Genomic DNA, 27,138 nt, shown 5'->3' with positions numbered 1-27,138 from the left:
CCTGCCCATTTGTGAGTGGGTTTTTGTTAAAAAAACAAAACCTCATGTTATGCGGAGGTAACTTCCTTTTCTCTCTCTCCTTTCCCCCTTTTCTTTTTTACGTTTTTTGAAACTGCTGCATCTGGCGGCAGTGGCTGTAGAACAGCTCCACCTTTTCCGCCCAGGATGCCTCTGGGGTATTGTACCAATTAGCATCTGGGCTCAGTTCAAAATGTTGGTTTTGTCCTATAAAACCTTACGCAGCTCAAGACCACCCCAGTACCTCAAAGGCCACCTCATCCCACATTAGCCTGTTAGCAAATGCATGTATGAGCTGCAAATTTGTGCGAATTTCTCTATTGGTGCATTTGAAGATTTGGCAGGTGTACCTTTGGGCATGCCAACTGATAGAATCATAGAATTGTAGAGTTGGAAGGGACCCAGAGGGTAATCTAGTCCAACCCCTCCACTGCAGGAATATCAACTAGATCATACATGACAGATGGCCACCCAACCTCTGCTAAGAAATCTCCAAGGAAAGGAGAGTCCACCCTCTCCCAAGGGAGTCCATGCCACTGTCGAACGGCTCTTACTCCCAGAAAGCCCTTCCTGATGTTTAGTTGGAATCTCCTCTCTTGTAACTTGCATTGCTCCTCGCTTTAATCCAAGAAGCAGATCCTAGTTTGGGTTTGTTATCTAGCAGAATTTCCAATGCTTTCCCGCTGTCCTGACCTGTACTAACTTTGCTGAGACCTCTGGGTTAAATGTTCTGTGTTTCTTCACCGTAGACATTTGCTGGTGTATACGCAATGAGAGATTTTTTCATTCATTCTGCACAGGTGCGTTTGTGGAATCTTTATTTCAGGAAGAGTGGAGGGCCTTTAAATTCCGCTGTTGTTTCATCCAACGTATTGAACACGTATTCCCCCCCCCCAGCTGCTTCAAACTTTTTTTTAAAGTACAGTGTCCAAGAATGTTGTGTTTGTGCCAGGGGTCAGCAAACTTTTTCAGCAGGGGGACAGTTCACTGTCCCTCAGACCTTGTGGGGGGCTGGACTATATTTTTTTTGGGGGGGGGGGAATGAACAAATTCCTATGCCCCCAAAATAACCCAGAGATGCATTTTAAATAAAAGCACACATTCTACTCATGTGAAAACACCAGGCAGGCCCCACAAATAACCCAGAGATGCATTTTAAATAGAAAGGACACATTTTACTCATGTAAAAACACGCTGATTCCCGGACCGTCTGTGGGCCGGATCCAGCCCCCGGGACTTAGTTTGCCTACCTATGGTCTATGCACACAAACACACAAATGCAGGCTGTATTTCCCCCCCGTATTTGTTGTTTTGGTCTAAAGAGACATAAAGAGGAAGGGAGGAGGCGTTGCCATAGGAACGGGAATGAGTACAGGCATGTTACGCACACAGCTGAACTATTGCATAAAGGTTTGCTGGCACAAAGAAGGAAATGGTCCATTTGGAAGCCAAATAAACCAGCACAGAGGGCTGGAATCATCTGTTCAGAACTTGACTAGCTGGACGGGCTTCTGGTTTTCTCCTGATGCTCGTCTAGCAGGTCTTGAGTTGTGGAATGGCACCGTCAGGATCCACTGCGTAACTGATTGCTTTCAATTGGACACCATGGACCAGCTATTGGTTGTTATTCAGATAGTGCCACCAATGTGCACGGTGCTTTGCAAAGTAGTAGCGGAGAGGTCCATGCCCCAATGGTCTTACCATTTAAAATGCAGCACAGTGGAGACAACAGAGGAAGCTGAGGGAGGCAAGAGGAGAGGATGGATGGGAAGAATGTGGCCTTGTTCAGATGTAATGCCAAATCATGAGGATCTCAGGGTCTGAGAAGGTTCATATCAGGAGAGCCATTCCAGAAGGGAGACCTGTGCGATGAAGAACCAATACTAAGAAATAGTATTGGAAAAGTCCAGTTTTTGCCCTGACCAATTAGCTGTGGATGGACCCAAAAGCCCTTCAAGGAAGAGATGGCCACTCTGTTGAAGTGCAGCCAAGCCACACCTTAGGCTTTCCAGGTGTGGTGAACCAGTGGCCCTCCAGATGTTGTTGGATTCCAACTCCCATCAGCCCCAGTCAGCAGGGACAGTGGTCAGGGATTCTGGGGGTTGGAGTCCAGCAACACTGGGAGAGCCCCAGTTTCCCTGTTGTAGAAAGAGGGGGATAAATAACTCTTTCCCCCAGGGAACACTACTTTCCTGGTCGTTTTTTTGGAACCCGTGGAGAAGCGCAGCCTTGTCCAGCCCCTGTGGCCGCTACTACAGGAGGGCATTGCTATAGTAAAGGTGGTGCTGATCTTTCCTTGCAGGTCGGGATTGATTTCACAGCCTCCAACGGGAATCCCCGGGACCCCACATCTTTGCACTACATCAACCCCATGGGAACAAATGAATACCTCTCAGCTATTTGGGCAGTGGGGCAGATAATACAAGATTATGACACGTAAGTGCCGCTTCCCTCATGTCTCGAAGGGATGATCTAAATATTGCTTCAGATGCTTTATGTATTTTAAAACAAAATTCGTGGAGAATAAATCAATCAAGAGCTGTTAGCCACAACAGCTAGGTGGAACCTCCAGCTCCAGAAGCAGTACACCTGGGAAACCCAACCAGATGGGTGGGGTATAAATAATAAATTATTATTATTATTATTATTTGCCAAAAGATGCACACAGAGAAGGAAAACAGCAGAGGTCTATCAACACAAGGGCCACCAGTCAGTTGTAGAGCAATTGTTTTGCATGCAGGAGGTCCCTGGTTCAAATTCAAATGGCAGATAAAAGACTTTCTATGTATGCAATAACGGCAGCGAGAATGCTACTAGCCCAGAGATGGAAGGAAGGAGAAATACCAACAAAAGGAGAACGGCAGATGAAACTGATGGAATATGCGGAAATGGCGAAACTGACGGGGAAGATCCGAAACCAGGAAGATGAAGTATTTTCTAAAGACTGGGATAAATTCGTAATTTACTTAAAAGACCACTGTAAACAGTTAAAATCTTTGGCAGGGATGTAAAGACACTTGTAATGTGGAATTGATTTAATGATAATTATGGTTATATAATAGCTAGATAAGGGTAAATTTAATCTTAAAGTTGGAACTCATGGAAGGAGGTCTAAGAGTTCGAAAGAACTCTGTATTTTAATGTTTGAAATCGCTGTTTTATATGTATAATTTTTTTTTAAAACTACACACGCACACACACACACACACACGAATACCAATGGCAACTCCACATAGGGCTATGCAAGACTCTGCCTGAAACCCCAAAGAGCCACTGGCAGTAAGTGCAGACATTACTGAGCTAGACAAACCAATATAACTAACTCGGCAAAAGGCAGCTTTCTACAGCCTTATTTTCCTGTGCCACCTTCATGCCCTGCTTCTGATCTTCCAGATTCCCCTGGTGGGCCATTTGGGAAATGAGATGTTGGATCAGATCAACCTTGCCCTACCTCGAGGCATTCCAGATGTTTTAGATTATGGCTCCCAGCAGCCTATAGCATCTGGATGCTGCCAGGATGCGCAAGGCGGGGGGAGCTTGCTTTGAATCAGCCAGGCCCTTCTTCAATTCCCCCTGGAATTCTGCAGATTGACTCAAATCAGGGACAGATTGCCAGCGTGGGGCAAAGTGCCGTTTCCAAAACAATGTGCTTCTTGGCTTATGTATTTATATCCCACTTATTAGGCATGTTTGGCTCCCAAAGGAGCTTACAATTTAAAATTGTTTAAAAGGGGAGAGAATTAATGCCTGCATGTGTCCATTCCATGTGGCTTGTGTAATTCTCTGTCAGCTAAAGTTTGTATTCCTCATGGTGGTAGAGAAACACATTGATCTGGCAGGTGAAATTTGCCAGGGGTCTTGCAAGGCTGGTTGTGGGGCCTTGCAAACACATCATCTTCTGGAACTTTTTGCATTGGGCTTTGCAGGCTGATTAGCAGTGCCTGCAAACCCCCCCCCCCCCGCTTGACTGAGCCAGGTTTATACCTGCCACACACCTGGGCAGGTGTGTGTGGCTTGGCCAAATGGGGTGGCATGGTAGACCTAATTTGGCCCGTAGGCAGGAGGTTCCCCTCCACTCCTGATTAACGGAAAGGCAAATAACCACTGCAGAAAGGAACTTGGAATAGATGCTCCTTGTTGTATACCTTCCCAGCAAACAAATTGGAAGGAATGCACAATAAAAGACTGAATATAGTCTCACCTCAGGGAGCAGAAATATCTCCTAGGTAGTTTTCTCCATATCTTGTTGAACCGAAATCATTTATTTGGGTTACAGAACTGTGCTGGAGATGTGCAGCCTTGGCTAAGTCTATACTTACTTTCTCCCTTGCTTCCCCCTCCCCAATTTTTTCTGATTATTTTGCAGAGATAAAATGTTTCCTGCTTTGGGATTTGGCGCCCAACTCCCCCCAGACTGGAAGGTAAACCTGATCCTGCTGTTGTATACATTTCCGTGCTTACAGTGTGTGTATATATATCATTAGGTGGAACAAAGCTTTCAGGGTTTCCTTCTTGATTCTAACAGTGCAGTTCTATACTTGGAAGTCCATCCCATTGAGTTCAGTGGGGCAGACTCCTACATAAGCATAGGAATGGAGTCTCAGTCAAACAGCTGGCCCCGTGGCAAGCATTCAGAGCATCCTGGGGAATGGAGTCTGAAATGAGGATTCTAAGGGAGGAGTGAAAAGAGAGGGGGATAAGGAGAGGGGAAGGTGTGTTTTGCTTGTTCAGAGGTTTAGGCTAGAGCATCCATCAGCTAAAACTACAATTCTGCCTCAGTCCTCCAAGCTTGGATGGGTGAGGAGCAGTCCATACCATTCACTGCTATAGGTCTGTACTGTTTGGTATCAACTTAGGCTGATACCCAGAGTTTCTGCAATATTTCTCTCTTTCTCATCTCTCCCCAGTAGCCCCTGACACCTTCCCCACCTGCTCTTGATGGATCCCCCTAACCTTTTGAAACATATTTGGGGGTGTTCCCAGAGGGTGGGGAAAGAGAATCCCATTACATGAATGAAAGTCCATTCTGCTAGCAGATGGACACAACTGAGTGTCACTCATGTGGTTGGGAATGACTGCAATGGCTGTCAAACATTAGGAGTCACTGCCAACTCTAATAAAAAGGGCATGAGTGTCCCGGTTGTCCACACAACAACTCCAAAGACAGAGGAGGTAATCCACGACTAGCCAGAAAGGAATCCTGTGCCATAAAATGCAGGTTAGGAACCAAAATCTTTTCTCTGAAAACCAGACTACAAAATGTTAAAGACTGCAAGAGCAGTAATAGCATGCTTTGCTTTATAAGGTGCTTTGAGGGCATGTTATTGCTGGAAAGTAAAAATAGATTAATGAAATAAATACATGGTTAAATAAATGTTATGACAGCGCTATTAGATGTTTATGTATATGGATTTTTGTTGTGTGGAATCTAATATTTTTACCCGCAATATTGATAAATGGGAATCAACCCTGCCCATAGGGGCATCTAGAGTATGGCTACTAGCCATGATGGCAATGCTACACCTGCACAGTTGGCATGAATCCTGCATGCCCTGTTGGTGCCCAGGCATGGTTGCTGATTCTTGGAGCCTCTTCACTTGGTCTCAAGTGCTAGCTTAATGATTAAATACTCGAGTAACTCTCCCACTGTGCACATTATTCTTGCCACTAATACAGTGGTGCACACCCTGTATCAAGGTGCCAGTGACATTAAGTGCAGGATCAGGCACTCGATGTGCTGCTAGAGAGTGAGTCATCCCCCTTCTTCACCATTAAACATTACATTTGTCTGTCATTTCTCCCACTGCAATGAATGCAGAAAACATCTATTGGTTCTGAAGGTGACCAATTTGTTGTTCCTGAGAGCGGGAGGAGGAATCAAATGCTGACATTTTAATGGGAGGAATTAGGATGGGTGATGTGCAACTTTGCTTCTGAGGTGGATTTTTTTTCAGATGAAGTAAGTTAAAATGGCAATCCAAAGGTTTGCATTTGGGGGGGGGGTTGTTTTTTCACCCCTGAGCAGAGTGTTGGGTGAGTCTCTACTTTCTAGGACTGCAAGCTTCAGTATTAGGTCTGAATAAATCACTGAAAGCTTTAATAAACATTTGCCAGCCATTTAACTGGAGAGACTGAAAATAAAAATGCCAGGTCTCTGAACACTCAAGAGGTCCACCGCTGTGATGAATACAGGGGTGGGCAGATTCCTTTGCCTTGCACCACAATACATGTGGGATCTGTTGTGTAATGATTTAGAAAAAGGGAAAGTGATCTGTTCGAACCCAATTAATAAAGTAAAAGAAGTAGTAAACAGTCTAGCAGATACAAAAAAAAAATCAATGCAAACCCCCCCCCCATCCTTAAATATCTAAATTCATAGTAGCATATAACTAGACTATGTCTTTGGTAAAAGCCGAAACACCTTTGCAGACACTTGCTTTGGTTTTTGCATTATTCCAGTGTCCTAAGGACTGACTAAACGTAACAACTGCCTTTGAAACCTGGGAAGCCTTAGTCATTCTTCTTAGTCTGGCAAAAGTTGTTTTCAGTGGTCTGCACATCGAGCAGGTCCTCAGAGTGCTGCGTATTCTGCTGCATGGATTGTTGCCCCTACGTGGAATTTCAGCTCTCCCAGCTACCTCAGGTTTTAAGTAGGTTTTCTGGTACAGGTTGCATTCTGCAAGAGTTAGCAGTTGACTCCTCTGGAAGCTTGACTTCAGATACTTTGCATTCTAGGTTGGGCAAGTTTAAAAACCACATAAAGCAAGCAATACAAGGAGTCATATATAGTAAGGATAAGGCAATCCCAGTAAGGGTGTCACCTACTCACCCTTAAATAAGTCCATCAGAGCAATCAGATATGTCCAGATTTCTTATTCGATGTGTTTCCCGTATTCTCTCCCCCCTCCCAACGGCTCACACACTTGTTGTGCAAGAGCCCAGATCTCATTCACACTATATAGTTGTCCTATCACTAGCCCCCATCTGGGCCATCATTATCCAGAAATCAGTCTTTCTGAAGGTTTCTTTAAATGTTTGGAACCATTGTGTATTATCTGCCATAGCATAGAAGTCCATCTTTTCTGTGCTTGTTACAGTAGGCTGGAGTTCATTGACTGTTGCCTTGAGTACTAAATGTAACAACAAAAACAATATGTCACCCGTTGACTGGGTTGCCCCAGCCACTCTGTGCAGCTTACAGCAAAATATAAGCACCCCAGGCTGTGGGGTCCCAGATCTGTGATCTGTGATGTGGCCTGAATGGAGCCACTGGAAATATTAATTGATATTAATTGTCATCTATTTGGATATTGCAGTTAAAACTCCCAACACTGCCAGCGTGGTGTAGTGGTTAAGAGTGGTAGACTCGTAATCTGGTGAACCAGGTTTGCGTCTTTGCTCCTCCACATGGCTATTGTTACAGTGAGGACCAGAGCAGAAAGCAGAGATGACTATTAAAGATAAGAGACATAGAAATCATGCTTTGTTCTCCCGATGCTCTTGTTGCCATGGTGCCACAGGATGCTTTCAAAGGACTGATATGAATAAGATATTCAGCACATAAAAAACTATGTTGGAAATGTCAGAGAACATCTTGAAATGCAAAGGGATCTGCAAAGAGGACCTTAAGAAGTCTCCTTTGTAGAGGCTGTGAGAGGGAGCAAATTCAAATCCCAAAGCATGGGGGGGCACCCAGGTCAAGGTCCCTCCTGCGTGCAAGCCCCTCACACACTTTTGGTGGTAGGACTATGTCAAATTATTCATTGTTTGCTCATGGGGAGAAAGGGCCCTGAGCCTGCAAGTCTGGGAAAAGAAAGTGTCGTTTATGGAAATCACGAGGCTTTGTATTGGGTCACCCGAGGACCTGTCCCCAGCCCTCTTGCTAGTCTGGAACAGGATCCCTATGCTGTTGATTGGGACTTGCAAGGTGAGGGGGAAGCAAAAGGAACACTTTTTTGGGTTGTTGTTCACACATTCCTGAAGCTTTTCCTACTATGCTATATGGCAAAAAAGGGCTCTGTCCTGGGACCTTTTTTTTTTGCTATATGTAGAGAGGGGGGTTCCAGAGAGTGGGGAAGGGGGTGATCCCCACCCACCCTGAAAAAATCCTCTGTACATAGTTGAAATGAGTGTTTTTAATGGATCATATCCCTTTGGCTCCAGTGCCCACTCTTAGGATACAGCTGTAATAAATACTCAAAGACAGACACTAAAAGTTCAATACTATTTGTTTGTTTGATAGTTGCATCACTCTCGGGATACAGTGATGCTTCTGAATGCCAGTTGCTGGGAATCTCAAGTGGGGAGAGTTGCTGCTGTTCCTCTTACACTGTGAGAAGAGGATGCCTGGCTGGATGGGTCCCCTTGGGCCTGATCCAGCAGGGCTTTTCTTACGTCCTTACAACCAAAGAACGAAAAGACACAAGCCCAGCAACTGCCTTCTCTTTTCTCTTCCTTTCTTTCGAACTGACCCACTCAGTACTCAACTGCCCTCCACATTCCATAGAAGCCACAAAGGGACAAATTTGTGCCTATTTGGTTTGTTTGTTTGTTTGTTCATTTCCTTCTCATTCATAAACTAGTCTTCTGGATACCTGAGAAGCGCGCCCCCCATACCTTGCTTTGGGATGGCCCGTTTTACTTCCAATCAGAGAGACACAGGACCACCCGAGTTTGGCATGGGAGGGGGCAGCAATGATGGTTACAGACCAAAATGTAATGCAGGGCAATGTGATGAGAGCTGCCTTTGGGGGACAGTGCAGGGCTGTTTGTGTGGCGGCTTTTGCCACCTTCAGTCTGACTCTGAAGTTTAGTCCCATGAAAAAGAAAGCTGATGCATTTATTTGGAGCATTTGTGCCTTCCTGCTCTTCAGCCAGAAAGGTTCCCAGAGCAGTTTGCGTGCAGACAGTTGAACCAGGCATTCCCCGCCCTGCAGGGTCGCAATCGAAAAGACATGATGATGACACAAAAGGGACAGGGAGGGTAAACAAAGCCCAGGTGCTTGTGCTTAAAGTTTTTGGTCCTTTCAGCTGGAATGGAAGCTGCTCAAGGGCTGGAGGCCCAGCCTGATGGAGCTGGTCTTCCCTCAGGGCTGATGGAAGGAGCTCCTCTTCTCACCTCTCTCACTGAAGCAAAAGAAGAGGCCTGGTGGAGCTAGCCCTGGGTTACATGAATTGCTTGCTAGCTCCATCATTACATACATTCAGTGGACAAGCAGGAGATGTGCAAAAATGGGTGTGGTGCCCTTGTGGCACAAGGAAGTATTTGGGGAAGGGTGGAGAGAATGGGCTCTCAGGTGGAGTTTTAATACTCAGGTGAATCTTGGACACATCCTGAAACTTGGGTATCAGCCATATTTTGCACTATGTTTGGGTGGAAAGAGGAGTAAAATTAATCCCCGCTGCTTCTTTTTCAATCTTTGACTTCCAGGTTTCGCATGAATTTGCCATTAACTTCAATCCTACAAACCCTTTTTGCCTCGGTAGGTGCACAGTCCATTTTATTTCTTCTGTCTTTAATTCACTGGCTTTTAAATTTTAATGCTGTTTTTAAATCTGTGCTATGTTTTACATTTTATTTCTCCACACTGCTGAGGCATTTTCTGCATGTAGAGTAATATATACATTCTGTGTTAAATGCAGGGAGTGCAAAGCTGAGGTTTATTTCGGGGGGGGGGGGGTGGCATGCCTTCCGAAAAGACACAAAAAACTTCCTCTAAGTTGCTTCCACCACAGAAGTATCCAGACAAAAATAGCTCTATATGTGGGGTGTACAAAATGCTTAGAGAAGAACCCCAGTTCAAATCTTTTAATGATACAAGGCCCTGGCTGGCTGGGGCTGATGGGAGTTGTAGTCCAACAACTTCTGGACGACACTAGGGAAAGCTGCCTTAGATGTTCCAACCAGGGATGGGGAAGAGATTTGATTCTGTTTGCATTTCACTAAGAAGCCACCCAATTTACACTTCCCGAAACAATATGCATATCCAAACATAACTATCCGTCAAAATCAAAATGCACTCCCCTCAAAATTATGTGAGGCCATTGACCAACCAAATAATGTGTACCAAAATGCATATATTAGTGAAATTTACATACAGAATGCATTATGGTAGGAAAAGTTGCTTGCAAAATGTGTGTGTATTAGTAAAAAATATATATGTATATATTAGGAGAAATTCATGTTAAATATTGACACATTTTCATTGGGAACAAATCACTCCAGACTGGAAAAATGAGAGAGTGAAATTGACAGATTCCTTCATCTCTAGTTCCAATTGCCTTTTTGGATTAGTATGAAGCCTCCTGCTTCCGATACCAACTAGCCAGATGCCCCTTGGCAGATGCTGCCTCTGAGCTTATCCTGCCTCTGAGCATGGAGGGTTAGGTCTAGTTAGTAGCACTTGTTGGGAGTCCTCTGTGAATCCTCTCGGAAATGCAAACAAAGAAGCCTCCACCTCTCACAGAGACATGAAGCAGCCTGGGAGAGTTAGCAGGTGTTCGTACACGTTGCTTGAGTGATAGGTTAAAGGGTCACCTGAGTTAACAGGGCGAGGAATAAATATAGCTGGGATGCAGAGAAGAAAACCCCACACACTTCCGGATGGAGCTGAGCAGGAGGCCCCCTGCAAACAGCTTGAGAAGAAGCTTGAAAAGGTTGTTTCTTTTATAAGATTATTTCCCACCGCCACCCAATGATGAGGATGAGACTGTCTCAAGTCATTAATTAATTACCTATATTTAGGGCTACCCCCCAATTAGGGAAGTCTTCGTCATTTGGGGGAGTTTTAGGCCAGGATCCTCTATGGACTTATCTGGGGATGAGTCCTAATTGGACTTTCTTCTGAGTAGATACATGCATTGGATTGTGCTGCAAGGCTATTTCCGGAACACAAAGGTTGCTAAATCAAAACTTTGGGACAGGAGTTGGGGCTCACACCTGGATTTGCGTGCATTTGGGGGCCTGCAGCACTGACCACCCGTTCTCTTACTTTGCTCTAAAGGTGTAGAAGGCATCGTCCAAGCCTACTCCACCTGCCTGCCTCACATACGCTTCTATGGGCCAACTAACTTCTCCCCCATCATCAACCACGTGGCTCGGTTTGCAGCCCAGGCCACCCAGCAGCAGTCTGCGACTGTGAGTTCAGGCACCTTTGACATTTGTCTTTGTATAAAGTGTGTTTGGTGGGGGCACTGTTGAATCTGCAAGGGGGCAGAGGCTGCAAGGAGGAGAACTATTAGATCAGTGGTTCCCAAACTTTTTAGCCCACCACCTTCTTGGTTCCATAAGCTCGTCCCCAGTGCCTCCTACCCCATAGAAAGCATTTAGCGGTTTGCAGGACCTACTATGGAAGAAAATAACACAATAAAACTCAAAACAGTAACAATCACACCTTTATTTAAAATCCAGTTAAAACTATTTCAATTAACTCAACAAAACTGATGAACTTGGTCGAGTGATACCAACTTTTTGAAGTCTGAGAGTCATTTACACCTCTAGTGCCCCCTGCAACCCCCCACTGTCTCCTAGCACCCCCTTAGGTAATCCCACTGCCCCCAGGGGGTCATAGAACATACCTTTACCTTTTTACCCTAGATCATAGAATTGGAAGGGATCATGAATGTCATTAGTCCAATCCCCTGCAATGCAGGAATCTTTTGCCCAACATGGGGCTTGAACCCACAACTCTGAGATTAAGTGTCTTGTGCTCTACCAACTGGTACTGCCCACTTGGGGAACCACTGCATTAGATCCTGCAAGTACATGATAATGCTACTGCAGAATTGAGCCCCTGGATGACGTCCAACGCACTGCTAGCTCACTCTGCTCTGAAAGCTCATGGATTGGATCACCCGCCATTAAAGACTTGCAGAAACAAATGTGTGCTTCGGAGAGAATGTTTGTGTTGCTATTTTGGTTCCACAGTTTGAGCTGCAGAACAGGAGAACGATTAATTTTATAACTCCAGTGTGTTGGTTGGAAATACACAGGAAGAGATGTACCCCAACTGTCCTCATATACCAGGAACATTCTGTAGGGGTAGCTGATCTGGTGCTACTCTCCAGATGGTGTTGGATTCTAACCCCCACCATCCCCAGCCAGTGTGGACAGTGGTCAGGATGATGGAAATTGTAGTCCAGTAACCTCTAACATCTACCCCTTCCATCCCCTGCTGTGGTCCTGATGAAAATCGCCCTGCAAAGCCTCACACCCCAGAAAAAGTTTCCATTGATAATGTAGATAGGTCCTCTTTTAGGAAAATGTCGAGAACTCTGATGGGGGCTTAGCACAAACTTCTCCTTCTCCTGCACTATTCGGTTGAGACGTCCTCCTGTATTAAAATATTTCCTAAGGCAATGTTGTCCTGCACCTTGTCTGAGGACAAGGGACCATCCTGCAGGTTTCACCAAGGAGCGCTTATCAGGTGTCAGTTGTGTCTGTCCTTTGGCACTAATCATCAGGAAATTTTAATAGATAACATGCCAGAAGAGAATAGATCTCCCATGAGGAAGCCTAAGCTAGAGCCGGTCACATTCCCCAATCTAGTTTCTCCTGGTTTGGGGAGGGAGCAGGGTGCCCTTTGGATGTGAGACATCTCCGTCTTCCCCCACCATCCCACTGAATCACCCCGACACATAACTCTTTTGGCATTACTGACACCAATGTTCCAGTGTCAGGCCAGGTGCCCCTCCCTCCTTGCAACTGAGCAGGACTGTCCCATCCCCTGGCTCATTGTCTCAAACTGCCCCACGCTCCACCCCATGTCCCCATACCCTGGAACGTGTCTGACTTTTCGCTTTTTCGCCCTGCTTCTTCAGCAATACTTCATCCTCTTGATCATTACCGACGGCGTCATCAGTGACATGGACGAGACGCGGCATGCCGTTGTGCAAGCCTCCAAGCTGCCCATGTCCATCATCATTGTGGGAGTGGGGAACGCGGACTTCGCAGCCATGGAGTTCCTGGATGGAGACAGCCGCGTGGTCCGGTCTTACACGGGAGAGGAGGCTGTGCGTGACATTGTCCAGTTTGTGCCCTTCCGGGAATTCCGCAGCGTGAGTGTGAAAGGCTTTGCCAGCCCTAAGCGCTATTTTTATTTATTTATTACCCGCCCTTCACCATAAGCTGTGGACTCCTCGGGATGCTGGCTTAGGTTAACGCTTGTTCCAATCCAGCAAAGCTTGTCTTCTGTTCTTAAATCACCACTGAGACATACTGCCTGTGTTAGGGTCACTAAACGGATATATGAAGCTGCTTTCTGCTCAATCAGACCAATGTTTTGGATTACAACTCCCATATCGGCCAGGGCTGATCGGAGTTGTGGTCCAAAACATCTGGATGGCATTGGACTGGGGAAGGCTGGCCTAACCCCATCAACTCCACTGACCATAGCTCCATGGTGGATGCCTTCAGGATACAGAGAACAGGCATAGCTATACATTGCTTTGATACCGTGGCAGCGGCTGAATGTGTGAAATGGCTTCAGAGAAAAGCCCAAAACTGTATCTACTTATTATTTTATTTCATGGTGGAGAAACGTGAACTGCACTGGCTTTCTTCTTTCAGGCACCGAAGGAAACCCTGGCCAAAGCTGTCCTGGCAGAGCTGCCGCAACAAGTGGTCCAGTATTTCAAGCACCAGAACTTGCCACCCATCAACTCGGAACCTGCCTAGGGCCCAGCCTACAAACTGCTCTTTGCCTGCATGTGCCCCAAACGTGTCAATGGCAGAAGGTTGCATGTCTTATGTGGTTTCACACAATTTGTACTTTTTGATTTAAGATGATTTAATTTAAGAGACGCAACAAAAATAATCAAAGTGCCCTGACCACCCCAAAAGTGCAACATGGGAAGCCGCCGGGCCTGAGATTCCTGGGCCAAGGAAACTGTTGTCAATGCAGGACATTTTCCCTTCCCAGCCCTGAGAATCAACTTTTAAGTATTTGAATGTACTTTGTATGATTTTTTTTTTTTTGTGGAATGAGAGGAAATTTTTACGCCCAGAACTTTCCAAGCAGTGAAGTTCTTGATATCCCATTGCCCAAAGAAATGTGGACAGTTCATGGATGTGTCATACTTCTCATGCTCAATGTTCATTTTTATACTGTGTACATGTTATATTTGTTATACTCAGGTTAATAAACAACCATGGACTCTTTGCAGCTTCATGAAACCCTGGCGTGGTCAGTTTGGAGCTCTGCAACTCAGGTTTGACAGGTGAGGCAGCAATAGGGACCTGTAGCCAGTGACCTAGAACAGGGATGGCAAACTTATTAAGGCTTGAGGGCCATATTAACCTCTTGGCCAGTCCTTGGGTGTGGTGTGTGCATGCTAGTGGCAAGTGTGGCCAGTATGTGCATAGCACACATAGGCATACACACACACCCAATTTTTTCAAACCTGTCTCCCAAACCTCCCTGCTCCCTGGAAGCAACTTCTGCTTCATCCCACACCATTCCTGAGATTTGCTGCTTGCTTCCTCCTCCTCCACTTTCTCTCTGGCTTTACACCATTCTGCTCTCTGTCATTTTAAATGGTATATAACAAACATGCACAATATCTGAATCTCAAATTTGCCACAGCACAAGCTTCCCATATTATATAATCCTGTGTTTAGGAAGAATCTTCACTTTCTTAACTGCTCATAGCAACAGCAAGAAAAAGTACTGGGGAAAATAAAGTGTGATGGAGTCGTGCTTCTTAGCCCTAGCACATAGCATTGGCAGGTAGCAGCTTTTAATTCTATTCTCCATCATTTCCTTGAATGATGGCTTAGGTTCAAGTTGCTGACACCCTGCAGTCTCCCATAAAATACATGCAATTTGCAGAAGATTGAGTACAGTCAAGCTTCCAAGTTCGCTCAAGTGCTTTTGCCAACCTGGTGCCCTGGCTTACAACTCCCATCAGCCCAAGCCAACACTGATGTGAGCTGTGGTTGAAAGCATATGGAGGGCACTAGGTTGGCAAAGGCTGCCCTGAAGATGCCTACACACATACTGCTTGAAAAGTAATTTGGGCACCTGAGATACACCTGGTCAGGAGCCTCCATTGAAGAGAAAACAGCTAAGCAAGGCATAAGAAGTGAATAGAGATGGCAAGCTCCAAAGTAAAAATAATAATGCATTGAGGAGTTCTTTAATCAGATGCAACACTAAAACGTCGTTACAGTGTCATGACAATCCACATTACCATCTGCTCGATTTTGCACTCTCCCCACAACAAAACCAATACTTAAAAACTAAAGAGAGATAGAGAGTCAACCCATATGTCAGCACCTGCCAGACAGCTACACTCTAAAAACGATTCTTTGTAAAACCAACTTGGAACACCCCCAGCAAATCATCTTTTCATTCGCGGAATCTTTTTTTAAAAATACAAGGAATTTCCTGTCCTCATCTGTAAACCTCAGACGCCTCAAGTCATTGTTGCTGTTGGTACAATGGATGCTTTTCTGGATGGAAGCTTATTGAAGATGTGTGTCTCCCCCAATCTGTACTCCCTCCCAAACTGAACACAAGTCTTAGAGCGGAGAGAAGGACGGGGGATAAGAAGAGAGACACGCACAAAGACTGATTCAATACATTATTTTGGTATTCTCTGGAAAATAAAAGAGACAGGAGAACAGAAGTTGCAAGTCTAGGGGATGGTTGGGATGGAAACAGAAATGACGAGCATCCCTACCCATGCTTCTAAGGGGCTGGGGAGACGCCTACAGCGGAGCATCGAAGAAGTTGCTTCCCCGAAACACGGAGGAGACAATCTTCCCGGTGGAGTTGATGGTCCCTTCGCTGTCCGAGCTGGACTCTGAGTCGCTGCTCCCAGAATAGGCCCCGAGGCCCGGCAGGATCCCAATGCAGACGGCAGCCGAGGGACAGTGGAGGGCAGAGCCGCTCATGGAGCCGCTGCTCAGAGGAACACAGGGCGGCTTTTCTGGAAGAGAGCCGTGGAGGGGGGTTGGGAGAGGAAGATTTGAAAATAAAGCTGCCAATACAAATCTATGGAGCGACCACATTTGGAATACTGTGTATGGTTCTGGTCGCCTCACCTGAAAAGGTTCAGAAAAGAGCAACCAAAATGACCACAGGGATGTAGAGATTCCCCTGTGGGGAAAGGCTGCAGCTTTTGGAACATCTTAGTTTAGTAAGAGGCGGCATGATAGAAGTTTGTAAAGTTATGCATGGAATGGAAAGTGTGGCCAGAGGAAAGGTTTTCAGGACAGATTTTTAAAAGCGCTTATTCACAGTGTATAGTTAAATTATGGCACTCACTTTCACAAGAGGCTGTGATGGTTACCAACATGGATGGTTTTAAAAGAGCCCTAGACAAATTTAGGGAGGAGAGGGGGTATTGATGGCTACTAGCCATGACAGCTATGCTTTGCTGCCACGATTGAAGGCAGCAATTAATCTCAGCATTGTGGATTCAAGCCCCACATTGGGCAAAAAGATTCCTGCATTGCAGGGGGTTGGGCTAGATGAGCCTCGTGGTCCCTTCCTACTCTGCAGTTCTGTGCTTCTGTTGTAGACTGCTCTTGTGCTTGAATCCTGCTTGGTGGTTTCCTACAGGCATCCGGCTGGCCACTATGAGAACAGGATTCTGGACCATATACTGGTTTCTCACTGAATGTCTCCAATGGCTCAAGGGGTGGGGGAGGCAAGAGAGAGAAAGAATTCCACCCCCCAAAGTTCATGGCATCCTCCTTGTCATGTTGCCCCACTTGTCTAATTCTGATTCAGAAGTGCCACTACAGTTTCACTAAGCCTGGGACCCCATGACAGTTAGCTACCAGAGGGGCAGGTGGGGTGAAATTCCCTAGCTGTTAGAGTTTCTGTGTTGTATTTGCTCTTTCACACAACGTAACAGCCACCTCTGGAAATCTAGTGGAAGATAGTCCTCATTTCCATGTTACCTGCAAACAATTTTTTATGGAAGCAAGTAACACGGAAATGAGCACTCAACTTACACTATATTCTGCTAGATTTCTGAAAGTGGCTTTTACGTATTGTGAAAGCTCAACTATAACACAGAAACTAACAGGGAAGCAGAATAAACCGCCATGTGAATACAGCCTCGGTGAGCAAAGCTGATGCTGCTGGCCTTTCAGCTACAGATCTGCTTCATTACTTTCCTTCAAACATTACAGACCAAGGACCCCTGTCAGAACAGAAGAGTCCTGCTGGTCAAACCAAAGTCCTTGTTAATCCAGCATCCTGTTCCCATAGCTACTACCCAGCTGCGGATGGAAAGCCAGAAAGCGGGACAGTGGTGCAGTTTCATTATCCTGCTTATATTCCCCCACAACTGGGGTTCAGAGGAAAGGGAGTGTCCCAGATACTGGAGATGATTCACAGCCACCATGACTAGCAGCCACTGAATTTGTCATAGCCCCATGAACATATATGCCCTTTAACTGAAGCCCTCACAACATGGGGCCAAGCTTTAATTTACATACATTTTTCTCCCACCCAACCCTTTTTTAAACAGACCTTTGCTTTTCTCTTCTGGAAGGAATCCAGAAGCTTTTTTGGAGGGGGGGGGGGATTGGTGCTACATCTGCTACCCATGACACAATCCACTTGCGAGCCTGAACCTGTCAGCTTAAGACCAATGCTCTAGGACAGAGGTCACTGAATTATCAGCTCATGCCATCACCATTGTTTTGAGAAGACAAATGATATGTACTCCACAGTCGGAGGCGGTAATGCTTCCGAATACCAGCTACTAGGAATTATTGCAGGGGAGAAGGCACTTGTGCTCATGTCCTGCTTGCGGGTTTCCAAAAAGCATCTGGTTGGCCACTGTGAGAATGGGATGCTGAACGGGATGGCCCACTGGTCTGATCCAGCAGGCTCATCGTAGGTTCACTGCAATATCAAGAGCCACATTTTCCCAGGAAAGCCGCCTCATGAGTTTTGCCCAATATTCTGCAACAGGATGCACCCCTCCTTCACTCCACCCCCCCATCGACTGAACAGATGTTCATGAAGGCAGCATGACCAATGCACAGCAGGTGATACAAGGCCTAGCGTAACACACCTACCTGGAGTCTTGTCGTGGTCAGGATCTGGATCGAGTTTCAGTCTTTTCACGCTGTTGGCACCTTCTGAACTGAAAGGAAACAATGCAAAATCAAAAAAGAGGACTGGAACCACGGGGGGGGGCACTGCAAGTTGTTCTGTAGGTCACTGAGTAGCCATGGCAAAAAACCACTAATATCCTATTTACTCGAGTCTAATGCGCCATTGAATCTAATGCGCATCTCAATTTTCAAAACCTTGAAACCAAATGTAAATGTGTCATCGAATGTTAATGCGCACCCTAATTTTCGCAACGTAATTTGGCCAAAAAAGGTGAGCATTAGATTCAAGTAAATACAGTAAATTTAAAAAATAACAATGCGCTTTATATCTCCTGTTCAGATGGGAAAGCCTGGGATATTCCTGCCTGGGTGATTTCAAACCCCAGAATCTACCCCACCTCACCCCCACATTGCGACGGTCAATTTTAAGCCTCAGAAGGTTAGCTTGTCGACTTTCCATCAACAAGGGCCCTTCATTTGTCTGGGAACTTACCTCCGATGTTTCACAGCTCCCGCTAACAGCTTTGCCTGTGAGAACTTGCTCTTGTTTTCTGCCGATTTCGCCGGCAGTTTCTTGTCTGCCTCCTTCTTCAGGTCGGCACTGACCCCCACCTTTGACAAAGTGCTGTGGACTCAAAGGTTAAGGATCAGTGGAATCTGAGGACTGACGGGTGTGCAGGAAATCCAGAGCAGCCAAACTTGCCCTTAGATCGGCGCCTGTAGTCCCAGTCCTGCCAGGCTGCAGGGGTACCGTTAACCCCAATACCTTAGAAGAGGCAGTGTGTGTGCACTTAGTAAAACCTGCACAGCGGAAGATGGAAACCAATCTTTGTGGATTTGTTTTCCATCGGGCCCCTAAACCTTTCCATGAGGAACACCAGTGAATATGATTTAATTGTTTACTCAAATAAAATCAGTTATCAAGTAAATTAAGCACCAGTGGATTTTATAGTAATTGGCATCATTCAGCTGCCCAGATAAAAATCTAACCACCCTGTCACATTCCTGAAGAACCTTCCCCACATTTACTTAGGGCCACACTAGATGTGACATTCAATGTGTAGGCTTGCATCCAATCAGAGTCCTACTCAGAGTAGACCCACTGAAGTTTACTGACTTGCACTTCCCAGTTTCAATGTTTATTCTTTGTTGGATACAACTTTCTATTTAAAATGCATGCTTTTCAAAAATGCAGATAGTAATCCCCCTCCAAACAAGCTAATGTTGTCTATATTTTAAAAAATATGTGTTATTACTGGCTTTATTTTATTGAGATGCTTAACAGTACTGCTAAAGGAAGCTCTCTGGCACCATCTGGTGGAGAGCCTCAAATACCAAACATCCCTCTTGAAATATTGGGTGGGTGAGCGTTACCTCACACAAACCCCACCCTATTCCTTTTTTTTTTTTAAACATATTTATTGATTTTCCAACATATATTTCCAATTACCAAACAAATTACAATGCCAAATTAATTATACAATTCCAATTATAACAATTCCAATTATGCCAAATTTTTAACTTGTGAATTCCCCATGTCTCGGACTCCGGAGCGCTTTCTTATGATCTTTTCCAGTTGCTTCATAAAGTCAATATTTTCACAGCCTCTGATAAATGCCAGCAAGCAGACACTCTTATAGTAAATAATGTCTCTGTGTGGAAAAAGCCATCCTCTCCCAATATCGCATTTCGGCTGACGCCATCTTGAAAGTCTCTCATAAATCAAACTTGTAAATCAAACTGCGACACACCAATTTCTTCCCCTGTGAGCCGTCCCCACTCCTTTCCGGGAGGGCCAGACCCTCGTAAATTCCACTATCAATCGTCCATCAAATCCGGCTTCTCCCTTTGAAGTGGTGTACAGCTCCACAGGCTATCATCAGCACTCGGCAGTTAATTCTAGCTGCGTCACAGCCAGCCGAGGATCCTCCATTTCTGTTGAGTCAAGTCCAGATCAAGTTTCACCTCCACACAGTTTATTTTTGTAATTTCCATTCTAATTTCCATTCTGTCTTTAAAGTCCACTTGCCATTTGCCTGTGAAAGTGGATTTTCTAGGGGGAGGTTTCGCCCGTGTTAAGTAGATATTGAGGCAAAACAAACGGAGATTCCAGAGCTTACCCCCCCTTCTTTTCCCTCCTTCACATACCAATGTAAAGTCCGCGTCTTCTTCCAATCTTCATTCTTAATCACTCAGGGCTGCAGTTAGCAACATTCTTCCCACTCCTTTGTCCGAGACATGCCCAAAATCTTTAAACAAATTTATATATCCAATTAAAGGGAGCGTGCACGAACGGGGCCGGCTCCAGGAGCTGCATCTGAAAACGAGCCCTATGTGCCCAGACTCCCCCACCGGTCCCGAAGGACCCAAAGCGGGTTAAGGAGTACCGCGGGCAAAGGCAGCCCTCCCCGTCGTCCCGGGGAGGTGGGAGGCTGCTTACTCCCATCGCAGCCGCCAAATTAACTCGTGATAGATAGCAAAGATGTTAAAGTCCGCCATCCTCCCGCTGTGCACGCCGGGAACTGGAAACCCCACCCTATTCCAACAGGGCTTGGGGTGAAATTCACACCATTCAAGCACAGAATGGGTCACTCTGACCAACTTTACCCACCCATTAAAGAACTCAGTAAAAGTTACATACTGGTAGTTCATGCTTAGCAGCACACAATATAAAAGGTTCAATTTCCAGCATCTCCAGGTGGGGCTGGGGAAGGACCCGCACCTGAGGCCTTGGAAAGCCCCTGTCTACCAGTGTGGGGAATACCGAGCTAGGTGGCTTCACTCTGTATAAGGCAGCACAGTCAACATTTGAGTTTCTGAGATGGTTCCCAGGTCAAGACCAGAGAAGCTCAGTTAAGAAACTGATGGGTACAGATGTGGAGGGGGGTGCTGGGAAAGATATGGAAGAAAGGGGTGGTGTGAGGGAAGGCTCTGGAGCAGAGCCTAGGAAAAGTACTGTGGACAGGGCAACACATGGCATTGCTGATCTCCCATCAGCCCAAGCCAGCACGGCCAGTGGCAAGGGATGATGGGAGTTGTAGTCCACAGCACCTGGAGGCTGCCCACCTCTGATATACACACTTAGAAGAATCGGCCCAGCTACCAGAGCCACAAGAGCTTCAAGCCCAGGTGAAAATTTCAGTTCCAAAGTCTACAAATCTCACCACCAGCAATGCCTACTCATTCCCTGGATGCCAAGCACAAAAAGATTCCTTTCTGATCTGTGAACAAACTCACAAAAGGGATGTGGAGGGGTCAGGTGACCCCAAATAATGGCAGGCCACCAAAACAAATGTTGTGGGGGACCTGTGCAAGGCACCAACCTGTTGCCACATCTCCAAAAGCCCTTCTCCTGTTTCCACTCACAGCCAGATAAAATTATTGAAGAAGTATAACACATCCCGAATAACAAACCCACAAGCTCTGTTCTCAAATTCATCCATGGCAAAGCGAGAATACAGCTCTAGTAAAAAATTAAATGGGCTGTGGAAATTAAGCTCCAGCTCTTCAGGTCACCACGACACCCCAAACTGCACCTGAGTGCTAAACAAGCTACCTGCCCCTTCTTACTTCCGACTTTACAATAGAAAGTGCTTCAGTGCAAAGGATATTCTGTACTCATTCAGCTCCTTGAGATCCTCTTCTCGCCGCTGCTTCTCTATTAGTGCTTGCTGCCGAGAAACCTCATCGAGGAACTTGGTCTCCTCTTCATCTAGGCCTCTGACCATGTTTTCTGAAAGAGGAGGAGACAGGAGAACAGACTTGGATAAGCCATTTAGCTGCAAAGCCAGCACCATCTTGCCCTTCCTTTGCAGCACGTTCCTATTCTGATCCACGTGACACTGCAGTGCTTTAACTCTGGAGCTGGGAACACGTGATCTCTTCTAGCCTCTAGAGACAACTGGACAGGTAGGCAGCCATGCTAGCAATGGCTCAGCTATGTTATGGGACCCAGGACATCCCCTCTTCTGCCAGTACTTTGGCAGACAGGCTCCTGTTCCTTCTCCTTGTCCCCCAGAAGTTGTCATGTTCTCAGAATTCTTCCAAGGAGCTCAGGGGCCTGCTTTGCTCAGGACAGGATTTTCACAAAAGGTACTGAAGCCGTTCAAGTGCGGCTCCCGTGTCAGGATTCACAAAGATGCTTACTGGAACTTACTGAACTTGAACTGCTCCTCAAACTCCTGCTGCTTCTTGTCCTTCTGCTCCTGGAGCCTTTCGTAGAGTGAGCGGGGGTCGTACACCTCCTCGGGGCATTCTGGGAGATGGAGAAAAAAGAAGTTGTACAGGTGGCTACTTTGAAAGGTATGTGAGATAAAACTTGCTCCCAGTACAGTCTCTGGCAGCTTTGCCAATGATCTCAGAGACATTCCAGGTCTACTAGCCTTGATGCTACCTGCTAGCCACTTTTGGACTAAAAGGAAATGAGAAGCAACCTAAACCCAAATGAGACTAACAATAATGTACTAGTATCTTCTCTAAATCAAAATGTTGCCCCGACAAACCCTCAACAAGAACTCGCTCTGATAAACTTTTCCTGAATCACAGGGGAAGCAAAATGCAGCCACTTCTCCATCCCTTATGCTCTGCTGTTTTCAAGAGATTGCTTTGTGCAAGGCAGCTCCTCTCAGCACATCCAACCGCTTCTGCCTCCTTATTAGCACAGAAGCCTAGGAAGCTGTCAAGACCATTGGCCCATCAGCTCAGTATTGTCAACACTGACTGGCTGTTGCTCTCCAGGATTTCAATAAGGGGCTGTTTTGAGTCCTATATGGAAATGCCTCTAGGAATTGAACCAGGGACCTTCTGCTTGTGAAACAGATTCTCTAACCACAGAACTTCCAAAACATTGCTCCATAACACCCTAGCAAGCTGCTGCAGCAACGTGGCTGCAAAGCTGAACAGCAGAGCAAGAACCCTGGATTCAAATCTCACATCTGCTATGAACTCACTTGGTGCCTTGGAAGCTTTTTTTTTTTTTTAAAGCAGCCAGGAAAGGAGGTGGGCAGGGTGAATGTAACAAAATTGACCCACCACCACCACCTACACCCACCACCAAATAAAACCACTCCCCCTTCCTTCCCTGCAATCTCAGTGAAGGTCCACCTCATATTGCTATGACACTTTTCCTCAAATTAAATTGCAGTGTCCAAGATTGTCATTGGAATGAGGAGTGGGAAAGTTAACCCAGGCAGCCCTTCCTGATACTACCCATTTGGTTGGTGGTGTAAAGAGGGGCAGCCGTGCCACTTCCACCACTCCTGATTCTCCTGCCAATCAGGAATGCAACAGATCTCTTCAGCCAAAGGGGGAGGGGAGGAACTTGGAGAAGAGGTCAAGCTAGATGGAAAGGCAACCCATGGCTCCCCATCCCTGCTTCAGGCAAATGGCTCTTAACCAGTTTCAATGTCCTGTTCCCCCACCCCCACTGCATTACTAAAATGGTGTTGACCTGCTTCACAGAGTTGTTCCTTTAATATTTACATAACAATATTACATGCTTCAAAAATTGCAACACGTTCCTCATATATCATTACTGTGCTAAAAAGTAGCAACCAAGTGTTTGAATCTTGCCTAAACAGTCTTTAGTCTCTGTTCAATCCTACTCTGTCCCACTAAGTCCTTAGAAGCTCTTGCAATTTGTTTTTGTATACACTGGTACCTTGGTTCTCAAACTTAATCCATTCCAGAAGTCCATTCCAAAACCAAAGTGTTCCAAAACCAAGGCACACTTTCCCATAGAAAGTAATGCAAAATTGATTAATCCGTTCCAGACTTTTAAAAAACCCCTAAAACAGCAATTTAACATGAATTTTACTATCTAACGAGACCATTGATCCATAAAATGAAAGCAATAAACAATGTACTGCAGTCACACAATCAATCAATCAATCAGTAACTGAACTGGGTTTCACAGTCACAAAAACAAAAACTCAAAATAGCAAAAACAGACAGACCTCAGCGTAACACTCAAAGCGGAAGTGTGGCACTCAAACTGGAAGCGTAACACTCAAAACAGAGCATGTTTGGCTTCCGAAAAAAGTTTGCAAACCAGAACACTTACTTCCAGGTTTGCAGTGTTTGGGTTCCAAGATGTTTGAATACCAAGGCGTTTGAGAACCAAGGTACCACTATACTACGGACTGTTGAAAAAAGTCTGTCTCCCGGAAGCCTATGATGTTCTGGCAACATTTTACTGAGGTAAAATATCCTACGACAACAGATAAGCTACCTGTGGCTAGATAGGAAAAGGTGAAGATGGATAACTTCCAACTTCCAACAATCTCTCATGTGGAAGTTTCAGGTAGAGCAGGCTTTGAAGGATTGATCGGTATTGTAATGGTAGTCTGAGCTCTCCTACTACCTCTCTATTCAGCAATTCCCCAACCGGCAGTCAAATACCTTCAGGGTCTTCGGGTTTCCGAACCTTTTCCCACTCTTCCTGCCTTCGCTTGCGCCGCTCTTCTATCTCCGCTTCAGACACAAACCTTTTGTTAATCACAAGGTCGGCACTACCTTCTCCTCCATCCATTGTGGAGCAGCCTGTGCAGAGAAGAGAGTTAGGATCAGGACAGTTTCTATTCCCTACTTACAAAGTGACATGCTGAACACTCTGGCATAGAACTGGTCATGCAGTGCACTGCCATGCAAATTATGCTTAACATAATCCATATATATAGGAAACTAGTTTTCAGGTAGAAGGATAGGCTAGACCCCCATCTCCTTGACACAGTTTTCTAGAGGGAGGTACATTTCACATATTCAGTAAGGTAAATTCCCACCCTGCAATGGCACAGTCCACATACATTGTAGACTAACTTAGTGAAAAATAAATTAGAGTCAGAAGCATGCCTACAAGATCCCTGCCTACATCTACTGGAAGGCACGAAGGAGGCAGTTTATGCCCTATAGCAAGCACTAAAGTGGTACTGTCTCCTACTTGGACTTGACATGTGGAGCATTTGCCACAAATGGGTTGTAGAAGAAGTGACCCCACAGTGCTGCTAAGTTTCCAGACATCTGCTGCATTCAATAGATATGGAAAAGAGAATGTGTCCTGGGGGAAGTTTAGTGGAGGACCTGATACATTCCCTCTCTGTTCTATGGACTGAAGTGATAAATTTAGTCTCCTACTTTTCCCATTAATCAGAAGCAGGAGTTCCTTCTTAACAGAAAAGTCAGGACTATCATCCGTAAGCTTATACCATTTGCTGTTCACAGCAACAAAACAGAAGGACGTGTTTGTCAAAAACAGACATCATTTAGTATCTTACAGGGTCTGTATAGCAGTCATCTCTATACCATGTTTTTCTTCATAGATATTATATGAACTGCATTAAAGAGCCTTGCAATACGAGACTAAAGTCATATCTAGTCCACAATGGGCAACACGGTGATGCCTCTGGAAAGTCAATAAGCAGGATATTGGAACAAAAGCTATCTCCTGCTATTGCTTCCCAGTAACCATTGAGAGAGACACCATCACAAATTTTGGCAGCAATATATAGTCATCATGACATGTCGTTATTGACAGACCTCTTGTTTTCTACTGAATTGTCTAATCCCCCTTTTAAAAAGGTGGCCATCACCTCATCTCGCTTCCATGAGCAGCAATAGAATTTTATTCTCCATTATGAGAAAATGGAAGCTGAGCTAAATTACACATATATTGAACAAAAAAGCACTGCTTACATCATTTATTTTTCAGTGCAGAATTTATTTTATCTTACATAGACCTTGGAGTTTCAGCAATGGATCTGCAGGTGTTGCACACGTGATAAAACAGCTTTGTAATGAAAGGAAGGAGCTGAGCCAACATGCAGTTTTTAATGTCAGGATGCAGCTGCTCTGAGCAAGCAGGTGACTCCAATCATGAATTAAGTCAACCAGTGTTTGCACCTGAGAAAAGGCTGGCCTACTGGCTCCTTACTGACCCCTTTAGCTAGAATACCTCTCAGTCATCAATGTGAATTATTTCACTCAAATTCCTTCACACTTAAAAAGGTTTGCCTGGTTAGAAAAAAAGACTGCAATGAGTGCAATTACTTGCCCCCTTACTGTTCACAACCTGAGGAAGGTACAGATGTCACAACGTTCCCTCTTAAACAAACAAAGGTGCCTTACATATGTAACACTCCTTGCTTGAAAGCTTTAAAAACCTTTTTATATCAATCTGCTTTTAATTGAAATTAGAAGCTGGATTTTAAACTACTCCCCATCTGAAACAGTAATATGACTTTTTACGGGAGTGTGCAAAAGGCTTTTAAGTTCCTGTTTTTAAGTTGAAAATAACTGCAGATGTTGCTTCTTAAATGCATATCCTATTAACTAGAGGCCACCTTGAGAAAAATTATTCTTAAATAAATTTTATATATTGCTTTAAATAATTTTTTTAAAGTAATAGCATTAATAAACAATGGCATTACTATCAACAGTATTTCATCGGTATTATATCAATAATATTCATTGTGTGGGTCCAGACATTCGATTTTAAGAAAACTGTAAGGACGAGGGTCCATCCATAAGTTGCTTTTAAATTGTGTTTTAATGCTGTAAGCCGCCTTGTGGCCTAAGGGTGAGTGGCGGGCATTAAATAAATAACAGCACTACTACTACTACTACTAGGATAGAATATCTTGTTAATAACTTATTTTAATTATCATTCATTATTAATAAAGAATTTCGCTATTCCAGTTACCATCCCCGCACTCCCCCCAGTCTCAACGGCCTCCTAGAGCCGGAAGGCGACCCGCGACACCCACCTCTCCGCCATGGACCCCTCCAGCGGGGCCTTCCTTCCTCTTCCTCCCGAGCCCACCTTTGTGGACAGAGTCCCGGCCGCACCAATGACAGCCCCGCCCCCTTTACCCCCACGGTCTCCCCGCCTCTTCCGCCTCCGAGTCACCCAATCGGACGCCGCGTTCCTTTTCCTCACCCATCGATCCAGCCAACCAAGGCCTCCGTCGCAAACAAACCAGCGAGTCCTGAAAGCGGTGTCTGCGACTGGGTTGGTTAGGAAAAAAATAGGGGTGGGAAGGGACAGG

General features: G+C 45.3%; 2 protein-coding genes across 5 annotated transcripts in view; one reads left to right on the top strand and one right to left on the bottom strand.

The window, feature by feature from the left end:
• The window catches only part of CPNE2 (copine 2), a 75,012-nt gene extending 60,832 nt beyond the window's left edge, over window positions 1-14,180 (top strand). For all 3 annotated transcript variants that reach the window (XM_033157453.1, XM_033157454.1, XM_033157452.1), the window contains 6 exons: window positions 2,321-2,454; window positions 4,385-4,439; window positions 9,449-9,500; window positions 11,022-11,155; window positions 12,838-13,074; window positions 13,586-14,180. In XM_033157453.1, the coding sequence (XP_033013344.1) occupies window positions 2,321-2,454; window positions 4,385-4,439; window positions 9,449-9,500; window positions 11,022-11,155; window positions 12,838-13,074; window positions 13,586-13,693 (720 nt within the window). In that variant the 3' untranslated portion in view covers window positions 13,694-14,180. The remainder of the gene's footprint in view (window positions 1-2,320; window positions 2,455-4,384; window positions 4,440-9,448; window positions 9,501-11,021; window positions 11,156-12,837; window positions 13,075-13,585) is intronic.
• A 940-nt stretch (window positions 14,181-15,120) lies between these two features.
• On the bottom strand, window positions 15,121-27,054 carry PSME3IP1 (proteasome activator subunit 3 interacting protein 1). Of its 2 annotated transcripts, none has more exons than XM_033157455.1 (7): window positions 27,030-27,054; window positions 24,497-24,637; window positions 22,254-22,352; window positions 21,709-21,830; window positions 18,591-18,724; window positions 18,059-18,126; window positions 15,121-15,948 (listed from the first exon to the last, which is right to left on the bottom strand). In XM_033157455.1, the coding sequence occupies exons 1-7, from the start codon at window positions 27,031-27,033 to the stop codon at window positions 15,728-15,730; spliced, it is 789 nt and encodes a 262-aa protein (XP_033013346.1). In that variant the 5' UTR covers window positions 27,034-27,054; the 3' UTR covers window positions 15,121-15,727. The 2 variants fall into 2 exon arrangements, with proteins under 2 accessions (XP_033013346.1, XP_033013348.1); XM_033157457.1 differs by lacking the exon at window positions 27,030-27,054 and adding an exon at window positions 26,857-26,972.
• Window positions 27,055-27,138: the final 84 nt, after the last annotated feature.

Source organism: Lacerta agilis, chromosome 8 (genome assembly GCF_009819535.1).
Source record: "Lacerta agilis isolate rLacAgi1 chromosome 8, rLacAgi1.pri, whole genome shotgun sequence".
NCBI classification, from domain to species: Eukaryota; Metazoa; Chordata; class Lepidosauria; order Squamata; family Lacertidae; genus Lacerta; species Lacerta agilis.
Note: the sequence above shows the minus strand (reverse complement) of the source record. Positions and strands in the feature narration are given on the sequence as shown.

Excerpts from the sequence above, each read along its gene's own strand:
- PSME3IP1 (XM_033157455.1), bottom strand. Across the intron at positions 18,725-21,708 it reads AGGAGCTGAATGAGTACAGA|AGCACTTTGTCAAAGGTGGG; the intron begins ATATCCTTTGCA and ends CTTTGAGTCCAC. Across the intron at positions 15,949-18,058 it reads TGACCACGACAAGACTCCAG|AAAAGCCGCCCTGTGTTCCT; the intron begins GTAGGTGTGTTA and ends GCTCTCTTCCAG.